We start from the raw sequence: 11,201 nt of genomic DNA, 5'->3' as shown, positions 1-11,201 counted from the left end.
GAGAGATGGCTCATCATGGTGGCCCACAGCGGCCTGCAAAATGCGGACAGCTTCCGATTTTTGCGAACAGGGCCGTAGGAAACGAAAATTTCTATTTTCGTGGCTGTGGTCGGTGGGTCCACTTAGCGACTTCACACCTCATCAGAGCCGGCCATTGGCCCTGTCGGGTTGATTAAGCACATAATTCCGATTTTGAAGAGGATCTGACCTTTCGGTGGGCCACTGTGTGAATCAACGTCCGGTGAAGGCTCCAGCACTAGCGATCTTATCTGTATGCATGATTACAAGAAATGTAGGGGTTTTAGTTAGAATTCTTGTCTGGATACAATGGACAGTCCGGATTGGCCGTCCGATCACGATCAAGAAGGTCGTATGGCCCACAGTGATCGGTCATCCGTTACGCACATATGTGCGTAAGGAGTTATGCTGGGATGCTCGGACGGCCCCTGATCATCTCTAGAGAAGAGATCCACTCCGTCCAATAGACTCATGTCGAAAAACCGTTCGACCATGGGCATTTTTGTATTGGATTCGGTGTGACCCACCGAGTTTTCAGTAAACCATCTGAATTGTGTTTGCACGGTGAAAAATCAATCATGCTGCTCTCTTCAAATTATCTATCCTAGGTCCGCATTATCTGGGCTGTTGGACTCTACTGAACGGTCCAGATCGGCCTGAAGACCTCAGATGGTGGCCCACTACAAGATCACAACTACTCGTTCCTTGAAACAGAGCCTTCTCTGTTGTGAGCAGCTCGTGTTAATTCAGTGCACAGCGCGTGCACAGTCGAATGTGCACTCCTGACATCTAAAGTGGGCCCCATATTGATGTATATGTGAAATCTGATCCGTCCATCTGTTGTTCCATCTCAGTTAAGGGATTGAGACCAAACATGAAGTATATCCAGATGTTAGATGGGCCCCAAATTGGAGATTAATGGGCTGATCTGTCCGTTGGCCCATTTTTCAAGATCTCCAATGGTTGAAATTTAATATGTATGGTTTATTTATATCTCCCAGGCCATGTATGAATTTTTGAGCTAATCAGATAGCAAGAACTATGTGATCTTACATTCTTCACCAATTTCGGGCCTCTTTAACATGAATGGCTTGGTTTCCTCGGATCCCTGGCATGTACATTCTTCAGTCTTGGTTCTCTGGAGTGTGTCCCTTGCTCTGGTGACCTCAGAGTGTCAAATCCACGCTTTTGATACTATTTTTCAGTCCACGCTCCTGATTACATCCTGCAATAAAAACACAATTAAAATATGACATTAAACATTATCATGTACGTAAAATCATGCAACAACTAAGGTTTGATGTGTAATATTTGACCCTCAACACTAAACCTATTCTCAAATCCCAAAACCTATAACCTAAACCATAACCTAAACCTATAACTTATAACCTGAACTTATAACTTAAACTCAATTCCCTAAACCTTAACCTATAACCTAACCTAAACCTATACTTTTAACCTAAACCTATTCTCAAATCTCAAAACCTATAACCTAAACCTATAACTTATAACCTATAATCTGAACCTATAACCTAAACTCAATTTCATAAACAACCTATAACCTAACCTAAACCTATACTTATAACCTAAACCTATTCTCAAATCCCAAAGCCTATAACTATAACCTAAACCTTAACCATAAACCTATAACCTAACTTAAACCTAAACCTATAACCTATTCCTATAACCTTAACCTTAGCATATAACCTTAACTTAAACGTAAGCCTAAACTTAAATCTATAACCTAAACCTATTCTCAAATCCCTAAACCTAAACCTAAACCTATTCTCAAATCCCTAAACCTAAACCTAAACCTTAATGTATTCTCAAATCCCTATACCTAAACCTACACCTAATCCTAATCTAAACTCCTTAACCTAAACCTAAACCTAAACCTAAACTTGAAAACCCAAACCTAAACCCGATCTCGAACCCAAACCCGATTTCCTAAACGTAAACATTAACCTATTCTCAATTCCTTAAACCTATATCTTATAACCTAAACCTTAACCAAAACCTATAACCTTAACCTAAACCTAAACCTAAACCTGTAACCTATAACCTAAACCTAAACCTAAAACCTAAATGTATTCTCAAATCCCTAAACCTAAACCTACACTTAATCCTAATCTCAACTCCCTAACCTAAACCTTAACCTAAACTTGAAACCCAAAACCTAAACCCTATCCCGAACCTGAACCCGATTTCTTAAACCTAAACCTTAACCTATTCTCAATTCCCTAAACCTATTGCTTATAACCTAAACTGAAACCTAAACCTATACCTTAACATAAACCTAAACCTATAAGCTATAACCTAAACATAAACCTAAAACCTAAATGTATTCTCAAATCCCTAAACCTAAACCTACACCTAATCCTAATCTCAACTCCCTAACCTAAACCTAGACCTAAACTTGAAAACTCAAACCTAAACCCAATCCCAAACCCGAACCCGATTTCCTAAACCTAAACCTTAATGTATTCTCAAATCCCTAAACCTAAACCTACACCTAATCCTAATCTCAACTTCCTAACCTAAACCTAAACCTAAACTTGAAAACCCAAACTTAAACCCGATCTCGAACCTGAACTCAATTTCCTAAACCTAAACCTTAACCTATTCTCAATTCCCTAAACCTATAGCTTATAACCTAAACCTAAACCTAAACCTAAATCTTAACCTAAACCTTAACCTAAACCTATAACCTATAACCTTAACCTAAACCTAAACCTAAACCTAAAACCTAAATGTATTCCCAAATCCTTAAACCTAAACCTACACTTAATCCTAATCTCAACTCCCTAACCTAAACCTAAACTTAAACTTGAAAACCCAAACCTAAACCTGATCCCTAACCCGAACCTGATTTCCTAGACCTAAACCTATATCTTATAACTTAAACCTAAGCCTAAACCTAAACCTAAACCTGTAACCTATAACCTAAACCTAAACCTAAAACCTAAATGTATTCTCAAATCCCTAAACCTAAACCTACACCTAATCCTAATCTCAACTCCCTAACCTAAACCTAAACTTAAACTTGAAAATCAAAACCTAAACCCGATCCCGAACCCGAACTTGATTTCCTAAACCTAAACCTTAACCTATTCTCAATTCCCTAAACCTATAGCTTATAACCTAAACCTAAACTTTAAACCTAAACCTAAACTTAAACCTAAACCTGTAACATATAACCTAAACCTAAACCTAAAACCTAATGTATTCTCAAATCCCTAAACCTAAACCTACACCTAATCCTAATCTCAACTCCCTAACCTAAACCTAAACCTAAACTTGAAAACCCAAACCTAAACCCGATCCTGAACCCGAGCCCGATTTCCTAAACCTAAACCTTAACCTATTCTCAATTTCCTAAACCTATAGCTTATAACCTAAACCTAAATCTTAACCTAAACTTAAACCTGTAACCTATAACCTAAACCTAAAACCTAGTTGTATTCTTAAATCCCTAAACCTAAACCTACACCTAATCCTAATCTCAACTCCCTAACCTAAACCTAAACCTAAACTTGAAAACCTAAACCTAAACTTGATTCCGAACCTGAACCCGATTTCCTAAACCTAAACCTTAACATATTCTCAATTCCCTAAACCTATTGCTTATAACCTAAACCTAAACCTATACCTTAACCTAAACCTAAACCTAAACCTATAACCTATAACTTAAACATAAACCTAAAACCTAAATGTATTCTCAAATCCCTAAACCTAAACCTACACCTAATTCCAATCTCAACTCCCTAACCTAAACCTAAACCTAAACTTAAAAACTCAAACCTAAACCTGATCCCGAACCCGAACTTGGTTTCCTAAACCTAAACCTTAACCTACTCTCAATTCCCTAAACCTATAGCTTATAACCTAAACCTAAGCCTAAACCTAAACCTAAACCTAAACCTAAACCTAAACTTGTAACCTGTAACATAAACCTAAACCTAAAACCTAAATGTATTCTCAAATCCCTAAACCTAAACCTACACCTAATCCTAATCTCAACCCCCAAAAATATACAATGCTCCTATTGCCACATATTGAGCTGTATGTTTTTGTTTTTGTTTGGGGGCGTAAGGTTAAAAAAGAAAAAAGAAAACATGATACAAATAATCAGGGCTATCAATGGGCCGGGCTCTGGCCTACCAAAATCAAAATTTAATTTGAAATGGCCTGACTTGAAACATTTCAAATTTTGGGCCGAATCCAACCCCAGCCCCAGGCCATTGAAAGGCCTATTAAGCATCCCATACCTGCATTGTCCTTAGCCAGCAAGCCCCTAAATCTCACGCAGGAGCTCACCCCAACGATGGCACAAACGATTAGGCTTGCTCACAAGTATTCCTAAACCATCTGCCACTAAATTTCCTTATCTAAAAGTGCTGGATTTCTTAAAATTTATAACAATTTTCAAATGAAAAATATCCTGCACTTGATACCAAATCTTACATGGGACTGGTGAAGGGGATTAGAAATGGCATAAAAAAAAAAATGGAATCTGATAACATAATAGCATTCCTTAGCCCCAAGTCAATGCAATACTAATTAATGCTGTCAAAGGCTGCACGTGTTTCAGCCACATTATTAGTGACCCTGTAATAGAAGTTAGGAAAGACAAAGATAACTTTATCCATGTGATCTCTAAAGATTCTACCCACTCCATCCTCATCAGGATTCCCACAGGAGGATTTATTAACGTTTAGTTTATCTATCCCTGTTCCGGCTTAGCCCATTTTATATTAACGTCCCATCCCTGTTCTGGCCTAGCTCACCCCTGTTGGTATTCACAGTTTTATGTGTTCCATCCATTACATCATAGACTACCATGGTCTGATAATTCTAACCATCAACATACATATGAAAACGTAGCAATGATTCACATTCACTAGGCAAAAGAATTACATCAATTGGATGAACCCATTGGATCATACAAGTTCATTATTCTAAACTCATTTGATGAACACCTCATCAAACTAATATCAAGTTGGCAATCCAAATGGTAAACTAATTTCTTAAGATTGTTTTGTCTTTTTGAAAACTTTAGCATAAAATATATTAGTAATTCAATATTATTCTTATTATAATAAGATGATGACTTTTTCTTATTAAATTCATGATACAATTTCCTTTTGCCTAACATAAGATTATTTATTTATTTCAAAAGGAGGGATCATGCCCCTATATCATTGATAATATGAACAGAGGATGAAAAAGAAACATCTTCTCATATATTCAATATCAATACAAGTACACTTTTAACCCAAGACTAAATAATATATCTAGAGCTTGTTTAGGAAAGTATTCAACAAACTCATTTCATTTGGAAATCTTTCTCAAAATAACTACCAATAGTAACTTAGTAATGCCCTAGGTAAGACAAACCTTCATCTAATATTTGCAACCTAACTTGTTTGTCTCGGTGAATCATGACCCCGAGATACAAGTCCTTGATTGTGTACATTTCATCAACAACATCTCTCATTTGCATTCGTTTTCTTGGAGATTCTGCAGAGCACAACACACCGATTTTGACCATTGAAATCAAGCAGTCATGCATTCTATTTCTTGTATTGATTTCATTTTCATTGCCTTGAATAACTTCAGCTTCTTCTAAGAGTAATTGTGGATCAACAATCTCCATTACTCGTTCAGCCAGAGCCAGCTTAGCAAAATGATGAAGGCTTAGATTGTCCTTAAACACGTCATCAGTTGGCCCCTTTCCAGTGATCATCTCTAGTAGAAGGATTCCATAGCTGTAAACATCTCCTTGTGTAGATGCTTTTCCGCACATCGCATACTCTGTAATTTATACAACTTATGTTAGAATCTAAGTGACCATGGCTCACTGCTAGATAGAGTGCGTTTCAACACTGAGGTCATGGGTTTGAATGTACATGTGGTGTGTGTGAAAAAAAAAGAAGAAGAAGAAGACCATTTAGATACAAATAATATCAAAGGTTAGAATTTTGAGAGAGAGAGAGAGAGGAAATATTCTATTTAAACTTTCCTTTACTAAAGATCTGAATTCTTAATATCAATTTGTGTGCAATGAACTTACATGTTCTTGTAAAGATGCTCTATACTGAATAAGGCTTTGCTACTCAAATGAAAGAACTTAGCTCCTCAATCATCAAGGGAATATATGAGTTACGGTTATGATTTTAACGTAAAAAAAAAAAGAAAAAAAAGAAGAAAAAAAAGAAAAAAGAAAAGAGAGACAAAAAACTAAACCCATTAACGGAAAAGAGTTCATCATACCTAATTAAGGTGTGATTCATGTGGGGGGTGCAAGTGAGTATGTACCGCTTTGTATATCTAGATCTTAGAGAATGTTGCCAGGTGTGGATCCTTCAATAATAATAATAATAATAATAATAATAATAATAGGAAATAGATGAAATTGTTACCTGGAGCGATGTACCCAATAGATCCCTTCATCCCAACTGAGCTGCTTTGAGCAACCTCAGATAAGAACCTGGCTAGCCCGAAATCACCCACATGAGCAATCATGTCATCATCAAGAAGAATGTTGCTTGGCTTTAAATCTTGATGAATGATTGATGTTTGGCAATGATTATGTAGATAATCCAGTGCAGAAGCCACATCTATAGCAATATTTAGCCTTTGAGTAAACTTCAAGTTCCTTCTCGGCTGGTCATGGCCCTCCCTGTGCAACCACTTCTCTAGACTTCCATTGGACATGTACTCGTAAACTAGAGCTTTAAAATCATTGCCCTTAAAATCAATGCTAGAGCAACAAGTTAAGATCTTAACAAGATTCCGATGCCTAATGTTTCTCAAGGCATCACATTCAGCCATGAAGCTCCTCAGAGCTCCTTGTCGTTGAAGGTTGAAGACTTTCACTGCTACCATAGTCCCAACACGATCTAGAATCCCTTTATATACGGTGCCAAAACTTCCAGTTCCGATCAAATTGGCAGGAGAGAACTCATCTGTTGCTTTAAAGAGCTCCGCATAAGACACGTTCGTAAAAAGATCCTCCAAGGAAGGCACAGAAAAAAGTTTCCTTCTCGCCTTTCTTACCCAATGAAGAGTGGTAAAGAAAGACAATAATGACATAAGGCACAGGACAACACCAATTATTGAGAATTTGACTTTTGAAGCAAGAGGCTTCCCCCGTTTCTTGGAAGCTTGGCTAGAGCATGGAGGCAATTGTAATTCATGAATACCCCCACAAAGCTTACTATTTCCGAGCACTGAAACCCGACTCGCATTTCCAAAGACCCCTTGTTTTGGTAATTCACCCTCGAAATTATTGAAGGATAGATTTAGATACTCTAGAGCAAACTTCTCCAGATATCCTGGTATCTTCCCAGATAAGTTGTTGCGTGAAAGATCCAGGTATCGAAGGCCTTTTAGAGTACTAAATGTTGATGGAATTGATCCTTGAAAGAAGTTCCCATCCAACCCGAGATACTCTAGGCTGAGAGAATTGCCTAGCCAGCTTGGAATTTCGCCTGACAATTTGTTATTAAAAGCATCAAATGTTCCAAGAGCTTGCAAGTAACTGGCTTCATGTGGCAGATAACCAGTAAAAAAATTGTTGTCAACGTAAATGCAGATCAAAGAGGGAATGCTGAAAAGTTGTTTGGGTAAGGTACCGCTGAAGTTATTATAGCAGAGGTATATGAAGTTGAGGTCTGTGCAATTACCAAGATTTGAAGGTATGCTCCCCGATAGTTTGTTTTCATATAAAATGAGTCGGTACAATCTGGTGATGTTGCCCAATGAAGGTGGAATTTTCCCTGATAATCCATTTGAATTCAAGTAAATTTCCTCCAACTTGTAAAGCTTCCCAACACCAATGGGAATGTCACTTGTTAAAAAATTACTCCCCATATCCAGTGCTGTTAAGCCGACCAGATTCTGAATTCCAGATGGGATGCTTCCGTATATCCTGTTACTTCTAAAGGATAGCCATGTCAGTTGGGTCGAAAGATTAGCTATAGAGTCCGGCAACATGCCGCTGAGATGATTACGGCTTAAATCCAGTATTTGTAAGCTACTACAATTGGTCAAAGAATCGAGAAAATTCAAGTCACGAGCTTTACCAATTCCAAGTTCATTGCCCGCCAAATTTAATCGGAAGAGGCTCTTAAGGTTTCCAAAATTCATGGGCACGGATCCACTAAAACTACTCATAGCAAGGTTAATAACTGCAAGTCCGGAAGCATTGGATAATGAAACTGGTATGGGTCCTGTGAATTGGTTTCCTCCAACATAGAGGCCTTGAAGATTAGGAAGAGTGAGGCCTATGTTAGGTAGAAGATTTCCACGCAATCTGTTCAATGCCACGTCAAAAATGACAATAGAGGAGATATTGTAGAGCCGAGGCGGAATCGTACCTGACAGTTTATTTACACGTATTGCAAGAAACTTTAAGCTCACCAACTGACAAAGGTCATCTGGGATGCTGCCCTCCAGACCGTTTTCTGAGAGACGAAGATACCAGAGAGACGAAAGGTTTCCAAGTGAAGGTGGGATTCTTCCTGCAAGACTGTTGCGACGAAGGCTTAAGTAGGGGAGCTTCGATAGAGAGCCAAGCTCAGTGGGAATCCTCGCTGTGAGCTGATTCCCGGAAAGATCAAGAATTTGGAGTTTCAAACAGCGGGTCAGATTTGCTGGAATTTCTTCAGTGAATGTATTATTGGTCAGAACGAGATACCTCAAGCGGAACAACCGGCCAATCTCTTCAGGAATCCTCCCATAGAAGCTGTTGGCTGAGAGATCGATTATCCTGAGGAAGGTGAGGTTTTCTATGTAGGGAGATATGGGGCCCACCAATTTCTGGGCAGTGAGGTTCAAGGCCATGACCCTTTGAGGATGCCGGGGACCACCGCATGTGACACCTTGCCAGTGGCAGAAGTGGAGAGTATGGTTCCATGAGCTCAAAGAATGGAGAGGATCGTCGGTTATTATATGTTTGAATTTGAACAAAGCAAGGAGATCAGTTTCGTTGGAGAAGTGAGCAGCAGATCCAAAGAAACATGGAACGTGAATGGAAGAGAGGAGGAGAAATGACCAAATTACCCATAAGCTCATACGTGGGAGCTCCATTATGGAGTTTGTGAATGCAGGAAAGGGAAAGTGAGGAGACAGCATGGATTTTCCCGTATATAAAGAGAAGGGCGACTTCTCGTCTGTTGATGATTTTTTTTTTTTCGTGGGCCCAGTTTTCGGCTTTTTTTGGATTTTTTATTTTTTATTTTTCATAAGCAGTCTCTACTTTGGTATATCGACCGAAAAAGCCGCTAGTCTTAAACTATTTCTCAAAAAACATAAACCCTAGCTCAACTAAAGTAACGTACACCCAGATCCATAGCTCAACTGGCAGACTGGGTACTGGAGATACCTCGTTTCAACACCTGAGGTGTTGGTATCGATCCCTAGCGGGGTGGCTAACACGGAGTGTGTGTACTGACATGAGTGTGTACTAACAAGCTAAACCAAAAAAGAAAAAAGAAAAAAAAAATACGAAAGTGACGATACTATTAATTAAGAAAATGACAAATTTATCTTTCTTTAGTGGTCCTTTGAATGCCTGTAAAGTCTTTTAAGTTGTAAATGGATTAAAGATAATCTAATTACAAGGGCTATTTGGATGCATGTATTTGGCTGAAAAGGCTTCACAGGCCGTAAACATATTACAACCTTTGGATGTCATCTTGTACATGGTAAAAAATTATGTTTCATATTTCATGTAAAGTCTTTACCGCTAAAAATGCATTATACACGTTAGAAAATAATGATTAATATACACTCATGATATGCATATAATACATTCAATCTATCCATCATGTACTTGCCTTAATGCTCTCTTGTAGCCCTGAAAAACAATTCATCCATTATTAAATGGACCACATGAGGGGAGGATGGGCCATTCATCATTAAAAATTTTAGATTGCATTTGGGGCTCACCGTGAAGGGTGGAAGACATCCAATCCATTTTGTGTTTCTATGCTTTAATACTTTCTTAGGGCCCTAAAAAAAAATTAAATACTTATATGATTTGCAGATTTTGAAAGGTTCACCGTGGAAGCTCTATTGTATAAATCGTCCCATAAAAGCTATTGGCTGAGAGATGGATGATCCTTAGAAAGGTGAGGTTCCCTATGAAAGGCGATATGGAGCCCACCAAGTTTTGGCCAGTGAGGTTCAAGGCCGTGACCCTTTGAGGATGCCGGGGACCACGGCAAGTGACACCTTGCCAGTGGTAGAAGTGGAGAGTATGGTTCCATGAGCTCAAAGAATGGAGAGGATCGTTAGTTATTAGATGTTTGAATTTGAGCAAAGCAAGGAGATCAGTTTCGTTGGAGAAGTGAACAGCAGATCCAAAGAAACATGGAAGGTGAATGGAAGGGAGAAGGAGAAATGACCAAATTGCCTATAAGCTCATACGTGGGAGCTCCATTGTGGAGTTTGTGAATGCATGATAGGCAAAGTGAGGAGTCATATATGGCATGGATGCTCCCACACACACACATATATATATAGAGAGAGAGAGAGAGAGAGTGAGAGAGAGAGAGAGAGGAGGGTGACTTCTCGTCCGTTGATTATTTTTTTTTGTGGGCCCAGTTTTCGGCTTATTTTTGGATTTATTTTTCTGTAAAACCGCCTCTACTTTGGTATATCGACCAAAAAAGTCGTTAGTCTTAAACTAGTTCTAAAAAAAGAAACCCTGTTATTGGAAGCGGATTGGCTTGTGTACTACGGGAACGGATTGGCTCCTTCCCTGCCACCAGCCTATGGCTGGTGGTTGGTTCTCTGTGGGCCCCACCATGATGTATGTGTTTCATCCATGCCGTTCATCTATTTTTATAGATCATTTTAGGTATGACACCAAAAACTAGGTATACAACAATCTCAAGTGCACCATATTATAAGAAAAAGTTTCGAATGGGTGTTGACCATTAAAAACTTTTTGGGGCCATAAAAGTTTCGGATCAAGCTGATATTTGTTTTTTCCCTTCATCTAGTCCTTAATGACCTAATCAACAGATTGGATGTCAAATAAAATGTACAGTGGGCCTTAGGAGCATTTTAATGGTGGATATCCAATCACTATTGTTTTCCTGTGGTGTGTACCACCTGAGATTTATATCCCTTTCATTTTTTGGATCAAGCCTAAAATGATCCATAAAAATGGA

At 38.6% G+C, this 11,201-nt stretch overlaps 1 protein-coding gene across 1 annotated transcript; it reads right to left on the bottom strand.

Annotated features, from left to right (window-relative positions):
- Positions 1-5,241: 5,241 nt before the first annotated feature.
- Positions 5,242-9,111, bottom strand: LOC131244085 (probable LRR receptor-like serine/threonine-protein kinase At3g47570). Its single transcript, XM_058243744.1, has 2 exons — positions 6,441-9,111; positions 5,242-5,832 (listed from the first exon to the last, which is right to left on the bottom strand). The coding sequence occupies exons 1-2, from the start codon at positions 9,109-9,111 to the stop codon at positions 5,390-5,392; spliced, it is 3,114 nt and encodes a 1,037-aa protein (XP_058099727.1). The 3' UTR covers positions 5,242-5,389.
- Positions 9,112-11,201: the final 2,090 nt, after the last annotated feature.

Source organism: Magnolia sinica, chromosome 4 (assembly GCF_029962835.1).
Source record: "Magnolia sinica isolate HGM2019 chromosome 4, MsV1, whole genome shotgun sequence".
In the NCBI taxonomy this organism is placed as follows: Eukaryota; Viridiplantae; Streptophyta; class Magnoliopsida; order Magnoliales; family Magnoliaceae; genus Magnolia; species Magnolia sinica.
Note: the sequence above shows the minus strand (reverse complement) of the source record. Positions and strands in the feature narration are given on the sequence as shown.